The 15,263-nt window shown below is 30.2% G+C and overlaps 2 protein-coding genes across 2 annotated transcripts; both read left to right on the top strand.

The window, feature by feature from the left end:
* Positions 1 to 4,434: 4,434 nt before the first annotated feature.
* Positions 4,435 to 7,256, top strand: LOC106754922 (WEB family protein At2g38370). Its single transcript, XM_014636992.2, has 2 exons — positions 4,435 to 4,841; positions 5,509 to 7,256. Exons 1-2 carry the CDS (start codon positions 4,674 to 4,676, stop codon positions 7,003 to 7,005), a joined length of 1,665 nt encoding a protein of 554 aa, XP_014492478.1. The 5' UTR covers positions 4,435 to 4,673; the 3' UTR covers positions 7,006 to 7,256.
* A 1,425-nt stretch (positions 7,257 to 8,681) lies between these two features.
* On the top strand, positions 8,682 to 13,932 carry LOC106754929 (prosaposin). The gene is made up of 6 exons (XM_014636997.2): positions 8,682 to 8,795; positions 9,259 to 9,348; positions 10,003 to 10,148; positions 11,357 to 11,551; positions 12,482 to 12,541; positions 13,597 to 13,932. The coding sequence occupies exons 2-6, from the start codon at positions 9,264 to 9,266 to the stop codon at positions 13,762 to 13,764; spliced, it is 654 nt and encodes a 217-aa protein (XP_014492483.1). The 5' UTR covers positions 8,682 to 8,795; positions 9,259 to 9,263; the 3' UTR covers positions 13,765 to 13,932.
* The last annotated feature ends 1,331 nt before the right edge of the window (positions 13,933 to 15,263 follow it).

The following is a 15,263-nucleotide window of genomic DNA, read 5'->3' as shown; positions in this document are numbered from 1 at the left end:
GCCCGCGATTATTCTTTTTATTAAGGAATTTCATAAACTTTTCAGCCTGTAGGTTTATTCTTTCAACTTTGGATCTCAATCCATCAACACAAGTTTTCTTGTTTCGCGAGAGACCTGCTTCAAAAAATTCATAAAAGCCATTAGTAATAGAATTTGGCTTAATATTGCAAGTAACATGCACCAGTTCAAAAGCAGATTCACTAGTCCTTCATGTTTGAGAAACATAAGCCATTTTTCAGGATCAATCGATTTCAAAAATAATAATCGATTAGTTTTTCAAATATTTTATGAAAACCAGCTCTGGGGCCAATTGTTAAAATAGAATGACTCAATTTCTCACAACAAGAGGGGGGTGAATTGGTGAAATGTAAAAACAAAATCTTTTAAAATCTTTTTAACAAAAAAGTGATGCCTTCAAAATTTTCTTGAATTGCAAGGTAAAAGATTTTCAATGCAGCAAAAACTTAATTGAATAAGTACAAAAAGCAATCAATTATAAAAGATAGTAGGGATCAGAAAATTCAAACACTGCATTTTTATACCGGTTCGGCCAACCTGCCTACATCCAGTGTCTTTCCAACCATGGGAAGCAAATGCACTATAATGGTCAAGGTTTTTACAACAAGGTTTCTACAGAAGACCTTACGTCAAAAATGTAAAACACCTCTCTAACCCTTTAATCAAAATTTAGGCAATACACAACAAGACCAGCAGCAAGAATCCCCTCTCCTGTCGTCTAACCCCTTTGAGACACTCTCAAAGTCAAGAACACACACGTTCTTATTCCTATAATCACAATAGTGAACCTCAAACCAATATTCAAAAGATTGCAGAATATGATCGTGCAATAACACCCAAATGTGCAGATTGATCAACCTTTGAAACACAACAGTCTTGCTCTTCAAGAAATCACAAGTTGTTGATCACCACATTCAATCTTGTTTCTTGGAGCTTTTTCTCTCTTTTTGTAAGATCACAACTTTCTATAGAAGATAAGAAAATGTTAGAATCACAAAAGTTCTTACAAAAATCAAATTTGTGTCAATTTATAGAAAACATATCAGATGCATTTTAATCGACTAAGCTACTAATGTAATCAAATATAAAAATTATGTTATAAAAGTTAGCAACAAACACAACAATTAATTGAATGTGCAATCAATACAGTCGACTATCCTTTAATGCTTGGTCAACACAATGAAAAATATGATCGTTAGACAGTATGTCAAGCATTAACAAATTTTCAAAACAATAACAAACTTAATCGAATGCAACATGTATGCAATCGATTATTCAACAATGTTAAGCATAGTTTTGAAAAAAAAAAATTCTCTTTGAAAAATCTCACATCACACTTGAAAATAGTTTGTTCAAAGACACGAGTTTTAATTGATTCACCCTATAATGAAATCGACTTAAAACTGTTGTTTTGTCACACATTTAAAGTTTAACAGAAAGTGCTTGTGGTTTTCCTTTCTCATAAACATATGTCATGCAGTCACATATAAAATCACATATGTAACACAGTGATATGCAATGAACAACACAATCATGTTCTCAAATATGCTTTAGACAAATTTAACATACTGATAGAAAAGCATATAGCATGTAAACATAAAACATGTAACACAAATTACACATGTGTTATTAATTATGTGTTGTCATCATAAAAAACAAATATTATTGAGATTGTGGATTAAGCTCATCCCCTATCAACCATCTCAACAACAACAAAACATGTTGTTAGACTTGCATAACACATTTTTATACAAGTAGGAAAATGAAATCTAATTTAGTTTTGTTGAGGATGAAATGACTTATGTAGGATTCAATAGGATGCAAATACACGTTAAGTATATAAGATGTTATGCTAATATGAAAAAAAATATATGTATTAATGTTTCAATCATTCGTTATATCTTAGTTCTTTTTGTTTTGAATCATTTCAAATGTTTTTACAAAAAAATTTGTAGTCTTATTTATATATATATATATATGTATATATTATCGACAAAATATGCTCTATAAAATTTATTAACTTAATTATTAGAGTTGGGATTTATAAAATATTACAATTCATTAAATATAAAAATCACACAAAAAGTAATTTTACGGAAAAATTGAATTGAAGATTTTATAAATATAGTAATATTAAGATTTCCCTGACATATAACACATAACTCATCAATAAATAATAAATATCATGATTAAATGTATTTTCAAATTTAGAAGAGTTATACTCATTTTCAAATATCTTTTAGTTATAAAGTTGATATTATTTGTTTTATCATTTAAATCTTAATCTTTGTTATTATTTATCTTGTATGTACGATGTTAAAGTTAGTGATTTTTCGACAGTTATATTAATTAATGTGTATTAAATATAATTATTTATTTTTTTATTCTAAACTTGTATTTATACTTTTTCAAAGTGAAATTTGGATTAAGGAAAAGCCAACAATAGTCCAATTGGTAACTGTATTTTGTTATGAACTAATTAATGTTAGTGAATTAATGTTAGTGATGATTTGATTATTTGACCTGTTATAAGATGACCGTTCATCCATTAAGTAAATGTGACCATGAAGTCTTACCATATAAAATATTTAGAATATATTCAAACAAACTTACTTCTTAATTTTTTTTCCTAGAAATATTTTAGCAGAACTCTTAGAAGCATCCTTTTAATCTGAATATTTTCCTAGAAATATGATAAAATCTGAACCCATCCTTTTAATTTTCTATTTACACTCATCAAAGCACATCTTGGGTTTATAGCGAAGATCCTCCGTAATCTTCACCAGATCTTTTAAGATTTTTTAAGAAATTTGACACGTCTGATCAAAGCTAGAAATGAAGTGACAACAATTGAATTATGATAAATAATTTTAAGATTTTTTTTAAAGAAATTTGGGCTATCATTGTTCGTTACTGCTTGCTACTTGATTCGACCATTTAATGATACAATAATGATATTTAGACAACATTATTTTTACAATATTTAAACATTGATTACGTGTCAATATGTGATTGGTCAAAAATTACTCCATAATAATGTTTATAATTATTATTATTGATTATGAAATAATTTTTTGACCAATCACATATTCACACGTAATCAATGTTCAAATGTTGTAAAAAAAATGTTGTCTAAATATCATTATTCTTAATGATATCAATTAGAATGTCTCTGGTCACTATCGAATCCCCACTTTATGAATTATTATAAAGTAAATTGGGCAATCATGCTGGGCTTGGGTGCAAGAATAATGGGTAAAACTTTTTATTTTTCGTGCTATGTTATTAGTGCAAATGATAAGTAATTTTAGGTTTTGCTTATATGTTGTAAAATATGTTTATGTCGTCCTTTTTTTCTCTTGTTTTCAAAGGTTTCTCTATAATGAAAATTTGCCCAAAGCCACGTGGTTGTGTTCATGGACCATGGTTACGATCCACCAAAACAATTGAGGTGTAACAAATATAAAGAAACACATTGCTAACCTAATGTAAGAATCAATCTACATGAATCACAATATTGTTATGAATTGTAAATGCTAAAGTTAAGTAACATATTAAGAACAATTACAAGCTCGTTACATTATCTTAATATTAGATTGGAAGTCTACCATAGCCGATTATATAAATTAATTCATGATTTATTAGTATTAGATATATTCTATGGTAATGTAAAAGAAAAAAAAACATTAGTCATACATACAATTGTATTTTTCATAAGTCTAACGTCTATCCTAGCATAAAGAAAATATCCTTTTCTATAGCTATCTAGGTTTAAACCTTTTTTTTTAATTTTATTTCTATTGTTGCAATTATTATGGTATATTTTTTTTAGTTTTTGATAAATTTTAATTGTAATAATTATTCTAATTAAGAACACAAATTACAACACCTAAATTTTTAACAATGTTTTTTAATAATGACAACACCTTTTAACAATTTGTTTTTATGACTTTTTTTATAACTTTTTATATTTAGGATTGATTTGTTTCAAATATACAACTAATAAAATAATGACAAAGTGTATATTATAAAAAATTGATAAAAAAAGTTATTAATACATGTAACTTATTTTTATAATTTTTTATTGTTTTTAATAATATGGTTATGTGTTATTCAAGAATTTAATTGTATCATTGTATTGAAAATAAAAAAGAAGATACATTTAATATTATAATTAATAACCTCAAACAACCATGCTATTCAAATTCAATGCACCCGTCAAAATCCCAGTGGGCCTAATAACACCCTAATCTTGGAGACTTCGCTCTAATGTTATCACATTCTTTACGTATAGTTTATGCAACCTTAATACACTTTACATTTTAAATTTTATACGGTACGTATATCCACTTATTAAATAATAATAGTAGTATTTAAGTTGAGACCCATCGTTTGTTACCGTTGACAGACAAGAGTCTGCGCTTGAGGACTGTGGTGGGCCCCGGTCCCACCCAGTTTCGAAAATCAAGGCAAAGACTTCGGTGTCAGCTCACGGCAAAAAACTAAGAACGACACCACGTTTGTTTGTGTTTACTATTTAGTTACCATGTTTACTTCATCAATCGCCAAAACACCAACCCTTCCTTGTCGTTTTATTGTTACAATTATTGTTATTATTACTTTTGTTGTTTCTTCAACTTTTTCCGGTGTTTCACATGGAGGTTTCCGACACGGCGGCGAACCGGTCCGAATCGGGTTTCAGGGCGGAGATCGATACATCGGCGCCGTTCGAATCGGTGAGGGAAGCCGTCTCGCGGTTCGGCGGCGTTGGGTATTGGAAACCCATTATCAATGGTCTTGGCAATAAGCATTTCGAGCCTGAGGTAACAGCCCATCAGCCTCTTTTCGCTTTGAAGCTGTGATTCGTGTGGTAACGGCATTGCACAAAGGAAAAGCTTCGACCTTTCTGATTTTGAACATTTAGAAGAAAATGGTTCTGTGTGTTGTTTTTGCTTCTGCCTACTCTATTGTCTATGGTGTTGTGATAAGAAATGGGGATTTGTTATTTTTACTGTTGTTGTTTTGTTAATTAATTGAGGTAAGAGTGTTTTGTCGCGCTGTCGCTCAAGTTTTTTCTTTTTACTTGTTTGTGGATTTTGTTCTTGTGAGTAGTATTTTGGTTTGGATCTGAAGGGCAGTGATCTAAAGTAAAATATTATAAATTGTGAATCATCCCAAAACGTGGAAAGCAGATGATATTTAAGTTCAAATCATTTCCATGTTTGTTTTCGTTTGTTTGATTATTTATTTGTTTTCGGGTAGTGTGCTAGCTGCTAAGAACCCTTCCTCTGACAATGAAGGTCATGTATATGATATCTTAGCTGAATTATGTTTTTGCCAGTGTAATGTTTTCGTGGCTTTTATCTATTTAGAAAAGGACAAGTCAAATGCAGTTTTTTTTTTAATGTTTTTTTTATGATGTTTCCAAGTTATATTTTGGCATTTGTGTTGAGTTAATTTAACAATTAAAGTTTCTCTTCTTCTTTTTAGCTGCATCACCCAGAAGAGCTTGACCCTGGAAAACTGGAGGAGCAAGCTGCTGTATTGGAGAAAGAGCTGATCCTGAAAGAAAGGGAAACTCTAGATGTCTTGAAAGAGTTGGAAAGTACCAAAAGGCTTGTGGAGAATTTGAAATCAAAGTTGCAGAAAGAAGAATCTGAAGCGAAATTGAATCTCCAAACGAGTGTGTACAATGATATGTGTTCTGTTAAGGAGGATGAGAAAGAAGATAAGGAAAACCAAGTGAGTAATGTTGTTCAGGATTTGAATGAATGTTGTGTCCCCTGTCATTCATCAGCCCCAGGTTTAATATTAAAGGAATTGGAGCAAGCAAAACTGAATCTGAATAGAACCACAAGTGATATTGCTGATGTTCGCGCTTCTGTTGAATCACTCAATAAGAAGTTAGAGAAGGAAAGATTATCTCTTGAGAAGACACGGGAGAGGTTAACTCAGAATTCTTCAAAGATATGCTGTCTTGAGGAAGAGCTAAAGCAGACAAAACTAAAACTGCTCGTGGCAAAAGATGCTGGTTTGGATAACCCTTCGGATATTACAAAAGAGCTGTATCGGCTGAGTTCTGAGGCAGAGAATTTCAAGAGAATGGGAGAAGCTGCTAAATCAGAAGTCTCGAAAGCAATGTCTGAGATTGAACAGACAAAAGCTATGATAAAAACTGCTGAAATCAGGTTGGTTGCTGCTCGAAAAATAAAGGAAGCTGCTAGAGCAGCAGAAGCAGCTGCCCTTGCAGAGATAAAAGCTTTATCTCATAATGATAATTCACCTGGAGAGTGCATGCAGAAGCATGATGGAATTACCCTTTCCTTTGAAGAGTATGCTGCACTGACCTGCAAGGCGCGGGAGGCCGAGGAACATTCTAAAAAGAGAGTTGTAGATGCTATGCTTTTAGTTGATGAAGCAAATGTATCAAGAATGGACATTTTGAAGAAGGTAGAGGAAGCCACAGAAGAAGTTAAAACAAGCAAAAAGGCCCTTGAAGAAGCTCTAGAAAGGGTAGAGGCTGCAAATCTGGGAAAGTTAGCAGTTGAAGAGGCGTTAAGGAAGTGGCGGTCCGACAGTCACAGACGGCGATCCTCCATACATAACTCCACCAAGTTTAAAAATGCTTACCCTTCTCACCATAAGAAGGAATCTCGGTTACTCGACGTGAACGGGTTGAACCTGGTAAATGATGAGGCCAAGCCAGTTCTAAAACCAACACTGTCTATAGGAGAAATATTGAGTAGAAAGTTGATGATGCCAGAAGAGTATGAAGCTGGAGAGAGAGAGTCAGTTAAAAGGAAGGTTTCTCTTGGTCAGATGCTAGGCAGACAAAATGCAGATGCATCATCTTTTGACAGGCAAGCTGAGAAGGAAAATGGTCAGAAGCCGTTTTCTGCAAAGAGAAAGAAATTTGGATTTGGTAGATTCTCTCTTCTTTTGACAAAGCAGCAAAAGAAGAAGAAGCCAACACTGAACTTGAGGTGATGATGGCTTTCTTGATCATCTTGTGCTGAAAAACTCATGTTTTCATCTTCTATCTTTCCCATATCAATCAATGTTTTGTGCCTGCTTCACTAGATTATTGTCTGTTGCATTCTTTTACCTTTGCTTGTACATTATAACTAAAGTTTGTCCATCAATTGCGATGCCACTTGTAGAGAGATGATTTATGTCAATTTGACTCTTGTAAGCTGATCTTGTATTTGTCATATGCCTGAGGTTGTTCTGTTTTTTTCTCCCTTTTAACGTTACATATGTTGTCATGTTAGTTAAAGGATATTTCGAGGAAATTCATTGGAGAAAAATAACACTAATAAGATCTTATTCAACCAAGCTGTTTTTAGAGATTTTTCTTAGTTGTTTTTTCCTATTTCAATATATTTATCTCAATATCTTTATTCCTAACTTCAATTTTATTTTTTTGATATTATCGGTAATTTAAAATGTCGTAGTGTTATGATATAAATTAATTATTGTTAAACTAAATTATGAATTCCACATTCAAAAATATTTATTTTAATTTTATATGGTTAAAAGTATTTATGGACTTTATGGCATATGTACCAGTTTCTTATATGTATTTATGGAATATAACATAGCATAAATATATTAATGGAAATATTTTTAAAACAAAAACAATCTTTTAGCAACTATTTGATTTAATAAGGTATATAAATAATTATCACAGTACTTAAATTTATTAATGAATTTCATCAGTGAATTATTCTTAATGACACGTATATTAGGATGATGCTTAAAGAATTATACGTAGTAATAAGACTTAATTTTTGTATTGTTCATTTCTCGGAAAATAGTTACAATACGAGTTTTTTTATTCTCATTAGAATGTGGTAAATTATTTTTTAACCTGCATATAACTTTCGTTTTTACTTTAATTTTTGGTTCAGTTATTTTAAATTTTAAAAAATATACTAATAAAAGTTAAAATTTAACTGAATATGTTTTAAAATATTTCTCAACATAATATTTTAAAATATGTGATTCTTGGAAATACAATACTTTACCTTATCAATTTCGACAGTGATTTTAAATGTATTTGAGTTGAACCCAACAAATGAGTTATAAATTTTAATTTTGAATTTCTAAACTCATGACTCAATTCATAATCTATGCGACATTTAATTTTACTAAATATTTATTTATATCAAATATATTAAACTAAAAACCAAATAAAAATGCTATTAATGACATGTTCACATTGTCACTCACTTTTGACATTTTAAATTTCTTTGGTGAGTTATTCAGTTCAAGTAATTCACTATTTGTGTAATAAGTTTCTAACCAACTAGAATTCAAAATTGATATAATCCAAAGTGTTTAACTTGAACTGAATTCTTATTTAAATTTTAAACTAAAATAAACTGATCTTTCAAAAATTTGAAAAAACAACATTAATAATCATTAATTTAGAATTTTTATTTCCAAAACAGATATAGCTAATTTGAAAAGTGAAAAGGTAAATTATAAAAGAAAATGTTTTTTTAATAACTTTCTTTTATAATAATTTATGTGATAACTTAGTCCATTTCAAATATACATGCTAATATATAATCTATTATAAAAAAAAAAAATTGTAATACATAATCTATTCTAAAAATTTTGTTAAAAAAAAAGTTGTTAACGTATAAATACCTAAAAGTAAATAATAAACGTGATTGGAATCATAACGTTTGTGTGACCTTTCCTTCTCCAGAACCTCGTAGTTGCACCTGACACATTTCTTTGAGACGGTGCCCTAATTTCTTCCACAACAGGCAATCTTCCTTCTTCATTTCTCTTACGTCTTTCGTTATAATTAACGTTTTTCCTTATCATAATTGTCTCCTTAATTATTCATCTTATCTTTTGTTATTCATTAATCTCTATTGCTCTTAATTCCGTACATACAAACATAATAATATATATGTCTTCTTTGGTTTTATGATCATGCAATTCACACTGATTTATTTTCTGCTGTTATCTTCACTAGTTTCACACTATTGTTACGCCACTCATTATATCATGCTTTATGTATGGTGCATATTTGTATTATTGCTAATCTCTACATGATGAATATTTAATTGATAAGGTTGTTGAAAATATATTTTGATGCTGCATATATTCGCTTTAGTTAAAGATTAATTCTGTATACGTGTATATCTCTGTTGTGACCGTTTGCTTCTGTCTTTTTCTTTTCCTGGTGGAATTTAACATTGGTTTTTTAAGTGCTTGTCACAGGGATCATGGAGGGAAGAATGGGGCTTTTGTTTCTGTTTTTGTTGGGTGCTGCTTGGGTTTGTGATGCAAGAGAGCTAGCAAACGGTGGTGGTAAGATTGTTAGACTAACCTTTTCTATCCTTTTGCTTTTCACTGTCATGCTCGATGAGATGCATAGAACATAATTACAAATTCCTCCTGAGGGTTTTTGTTAAACTTTCCGTAAGTATTTTTGGAAAAAAGTAAGAATTTTTTTTACAAATTAACATGTATAAGCTATTTGGCCTTATTTCTGTTTTTGTTCTTCTGTAAGTGTTGGCGAAGAAGTTTATTCAAATACACTCTCATCTTATTTCTGATTGTATATATTTCTTATGCTAATCAAGCATGGCTATTGAATGGCTTTGATCAATTTGTAGAGGTTTTTTTGTTCATTTGATGGGAAAGGAAGACCAATCCTGATATTCCTTTCCATAAGCCTTACCAATGTGTGTCAATTTATAAATGTCCTTTTATTTTAGATAAATTGATGTAAGAACTATGGGTGAAGTTTTCATATTCAGGAACTTTTGATAAGTTATAGTAGAAAAGATTCCAATTTGTCAAAAATGTAACAGCTGTGTCTTAGTTCTCATTAGACCACTGAAGCAAAAATGCTACTTGGTAAACATACTGTGGAAATAATCTGTTAAAGAACCGTTATAATTTTAAAATACAAGTGCAGCTTCAGTACTAATTCATGCTGCGGACATATTTTGCATGCAGAAGTAAACAGGAAATCAGATGTCTGTGAACTCTGTGAGGAATATACCACAGAGGCACTTGATTATCTAAATGATAAAGAGAACCAAAGAGAAATTATTGATTCACTTCACAATAAATGTTATCAGATTCTCTCTTTCAAACAGCAGGTTGGTCTCTTCTCCTAAATCTGTTTTGCTTACAAATATGATAATTATACATATTTTACTTCTCATAAACAGAATAACGGTTAGTACATAAGGAAAGAAGTTAATGAGACTTGGCAGATAGTTACATAGACGGGGGAAGGAGTTAGCATGGATATGAAAATACAATGGTTGAAGGGGATAAAATTCACTCAGACTTGTTACTTAGCATTATTAAATTGAGCATTTTGTCTCTTGTAAAAAGGAGAATTTTGGAAGATAATTCTCTCCTTTGTTGATAATCAATATTCGATACAATGTGCAGCATTATTTTCTTGTAGTTTGTTTCTAGGTTCCTAACAAAAACACAACCTAGTTGTTTGTGGATTTTGTTTGGAGAAAATTGTAAAATAAATTAGTGACTTAAGACATAATAATAATTGGACAGGCTGTTAGGCAGGAGCTAGCACAGCTAGTTGATAACAAGACATGATTGCAGGTTTATCATAGGAGCTGGTTTAAAGAGAAAAACTAGAATCAATAGTTTTTACAGTAAAGAGTTAGTTAGGAGAAAGGAACCCTTTGATAGAAAGCTTAGATGAAAAAGAGCGGGAGTTCATGAGATTTGAGAGACTTGTAACTAGAATAAATCGATGGAAAGGAGAGTTCTCTTTTCTAACATTTTTTGTACATTTGGTGAGACAAGGAAGTTGTTGGAAGTTCCACATCGACTAGAGATAAGGCCAATTTATAATATATATAAGGTGAGGTTTACAAGCCGGTTTTGTGAGGTTGAGTTAGGCTTAAAAACCATTTTCTAACATGGTATTAGAGTCATGGTTAAAGCCTATTCCAGCGATATTTCTTGTTTCTTGGACATTTCTATTCCACTCGTTGTTGGGCCACTATAGGACTTCCCAATTTCTACTATCACGCATGAGATGCCTATATCTCGGCGTGAAGGGGTGTGTTGGAAGTCCTACATCGACCTGAAATAAGGGCAATTTATAATATATAAGTGAGGTGCAAACTTCACCTTACAAATCGGTTTTGTGAGGTTGAGTTAGGCTTAAAACTCACTTTTATTAGAAGTTTGATTTTCTTTTCATTGTTCTTCTCTAAAAAGATGTTGATTCCTAAAACAGCAGCTTAGGAATTTATGGTTCAATGTAATGAATCAGAGCTTGTTAGACTCTATATTTAATAATATATATTTATTCTGTACTTTACAGTGCATTGAATTGGTGGATTATTATGCCCCACGTTTCTTCTCAGAAATCGCATCAGTTCTGCCTAGAGAACTCTGCAGACAGGTCCACCTCTGCCAATCTGCAAATATTTCCTCACAAGTTCAAGGAAATAAGTGTGACTCTTGCAAAGATACTGTTTCAGCCATACTGCTTAAGTTGAATGATCCTGAAACCAAGGTCAGTAATTTAGCCTCCTTGAGTGAAAGTCGAGTGTTACTTAAGAACTCACTCTGTAATATTATTTAAAACTTAATAAGACTACAAAATCATAATAAAAATTACTAATGAAGACAAAAAAAATCCATTGTATTTAAATTTTCAATAAATAAAAAATAATATATTTAAATAAATTTGTTAGAAGAGTGTGTCCGTAACATTTCTCATCAAAGTTTATCGTGTCCCTCCCTGAAATGATAATTTTCTGCACTTTCTTGTCACAAAAGGGTTTGTTGCATATTTTTTATACACTTCCAAGTTAGAATTTTCTTTCCTTTTTCATTTGCTTGGATGGTTTGCAGTCAAACAGAAGAAAGAATTTGATTGTGGTCAATGTAGAGTGTAAATATTTATGCACAAGCACATTAATATATAATGTAAGCACATTAATATATAATGTGCATTTTTGTCCTGTTTTGTTATGAGAAGGATAGATATAAGAAATAATAAGAAAGAATTATCAATGTTTGAAATTGAAAATATAGTGATCATTTGTGAAGGACGTGGCTGTGGCTTGCATGTGTACCTGGAAGAATCTGCATTACCCTCATAATAATTTCAGTCTGAATGTTACATGTGCTTTAATTTTTATTCTTGTAACATACACTGTTAAACACCACAGCACTCAGAAAACCCTCCCTTAAAAAAACTAGTTGCTAAGAGAGGAAAACTAGATCACTAGATATTTTTTACCGAGCATTTCATATTACTTAATATGAAAGTTACATATGCATAATACCTAAGTCCCTGTCATATATACATTTGACCCTCTCTAGGCTTCTATTTTTTCCTTGAAAGCCTTCAAATACTGTTGTTTTGACCCCACTCTGCAAGTGTCTTTACTCCTTGTCACCTTTTGTTGCATACGAAACTAACTATTTAATATGTCAGCTTGAGATAATGGAGGCACTGTTGAAGGCATGCAATTCTATGGATCAGTTGGCGAAGAAGGTAAGAAAATTCTATCCTTCTTTCACTCTCTTATTTACTAAATTGCGTTGTATTCTTAAACACTATGTTGCATTGAATCTATCCTATGAATCCAAAAAAGGATTTTTCAAATTTTTATCCTGGTCTTGGCAAAAGAAAATTTTGCAACCATAGTTTTTGCCCACAGGAATTTTCATTTAATGGTTTATCTCCGCTGTCAACCTCCTTACCTAGCCAATAATTGAGCTCTTGTGTGCAAATTGGTGACATTATTCGCACTTCACCGTCCAAAGGATTGTCCAACCAAATAAATGAAATATTTTGTTCTGTTGGAACTGGATAAACTTTTCTTTTTGTGGGGCAGCAGCAGAGTTGAAAATATATAAATCTCAACAAAAGAAGGTTAAGATCGCCTAAAGTCTCATAACAATAATTAGTAATGGATAAAATTTATATTCACTCCTTGAAGTGTTTTTAGTACTGTTTTAGCATGCATGTTTGTGTTTCATTTTGGTAATCTATAACCTTTAACATGAACTTCTACTAACTCTAATTTTAATTAAAATAATAAAATAAATGTCTTAGTATATGCATTGACAATATAAAAACATTGTCTAGTCATATGTAGTNTATATATATATATATATATATATATATATATATATATATATATATATATATATATATATATATATATATATATATATATATATATACACATATTTATATACATACATACATGCATATACATATATATTACGTTTGTTTTGACTTTTATAATAATGACTTTAGAAGGTTACCACAAGGATAGTTTTTAATCGGAAGCAACTCATACTTGTTAAACTATAAACAAGTGAATTCTATTGCACATATAAAATTGCATCTAGTTTGTTCTAAAAAGATAAGCTAAAGTGTAGGCAGAGTTACCTGGATCAATCATTCTCTGAAAGAGTATTTTTGCCACTCGAGCACTTCTTACTTGTTCCTATTAGACAAATTCATACACCGCAGAGACACATCACAATTTTCATGATCAATTATTTCCTCTTTTTTACTGGTGAATTTTTGTTTTGCAGTGCAAGAGGATGGTTTTTGAATATGGACCTCTGATTATTGTGAAAGCAGAGAAGTACCTGAAAACAACTGATATATGCACTACATTACATGTTTGCCCAGCTTCTACTGNAGNTAGCAANAAGGAAGCCTCAATCATGGAAGAAGAACCTTTGATTTTTGACTCTTAATCATGGGAGAAGAGTTTTATTACATTTATGGAGTGCCTATTGCTTTAAGTTCTACTCCTGATANTTCTAAACTAAAATCCATGTGCTTGTAACTATGTACTCCTCATAACTCTCACTAAATGTCAAAGACCATGATTGTGTGATGGCAGTGTTTTACATGATTTTCTTTATTTTGAAAGAGTGGCATTTAAGTTCCAAAAAAATTCCTTTTGTTTATCAACTAGTTTTCGAACAGATAAAAAAAAAGATACTAATTATTACTTGGTAAATAATACGTAGAAAAATGGTTGGTTTGTCTCAATTTTAATTTTAAGAGTATTGGTATGATTGTTTTATTAAAAAGTATAAGTTCCTAATTTGATCACTATAATTTTTATTATTACTATTATTATTATTATTATTATTATTATTATTATTATTATTTGTTAATTTTCACATAGTTAATTAAAATGACTTCTGGTTTTGATGCTCGCAAAACGTTTCTATTCTTTTAATTCCTAAAAGATCTAAGCTTATTTTTTGTCTTTAATGTAATGTAATGTACTGTCATTGATTGTTTATATGTTTAGGATTATGATATTTTAACAATATTTTTTAATATTTTTTTATCAAAAAGTTGTTGAAAAAAAATTGTTAAATTTTTTTTTCCATATGTTTATCATACAAAAGCTTAAACGATCATTTCAAACCATTTTCGCCTTTGTTAGTATAGAAACTTTACTTTTATTTTAAAATTATTAAAATAAATATTTATCATGAAATAAATATTATGAGAAAAATTAATTAGATATTTATAATGATTAAAATTTAAAAAAAGAATAACAATTCTATGAACACTACACTTATGACAAGCATCATAGAGAATATTTTCCTAAGTCACTTCATAATATGAAGGGTACATTGAATTATGTTCATAAGTAGAGGAGATAGATATTTCTTCTTTATCAATGATGACTATTCAAGGATGATTGAATATTCACAATAAAGCATAAATATAATTTTTTTGTGTAACTCAAATATTGGTGTGACTTTATACTTAATCATATTAGCAATGTTAAACATTCAAGAACATATAATGAGTTGGAATTTTACTTTAAAAGAGTTTAACAACCTCTATAAAGATGAAGATATAGTGCAATATTACACTATTTGTCATATTTAACAATAAAATATAGTTGAAAGGATGAACATGATCTTGTTAGAAAGAGTAAAATATATGTAATTTTATTTTATTTTTTATAGGAGGTATTGATTTGGAATTATCATTACAACATGTCGTCTTTTTATGATTAAATCTTTGTACTTATGGATTCAATACTTCTATTAAGATATGATTCGATAAACCAACAAACTATTTATGGTTGAAAGTGTTTAGCTTCTAGCATACTACTACTATGTAGATAATAGTAAACTAGAATCCAAATTGACCAGGAACAAGAGTTTAGAATATTTTCATCTATAAAGGATGATTCTAAGTAGAGATTAATTTTCTCTTCTAA

The sequence above is a fragment of the Vigna radiata genome, unplaced genomic scaffold (assembly GCF_000741045.1).
Source record: "Vigna radiata var. radiata cultivar VC1973A unplaced genomic scaffold, Vradiata_ver6 scaffold_305, whole genome shotgun sequence".
NCBI lineage: Eukaryota > Viridiplantae > Streptophyta > Magnoliopsida > Fabales > Fabaceae > Vigna > Vigna radiata.
This window is presented reverse-complemented; position numbering and strand designations above follow the sequence as displayed.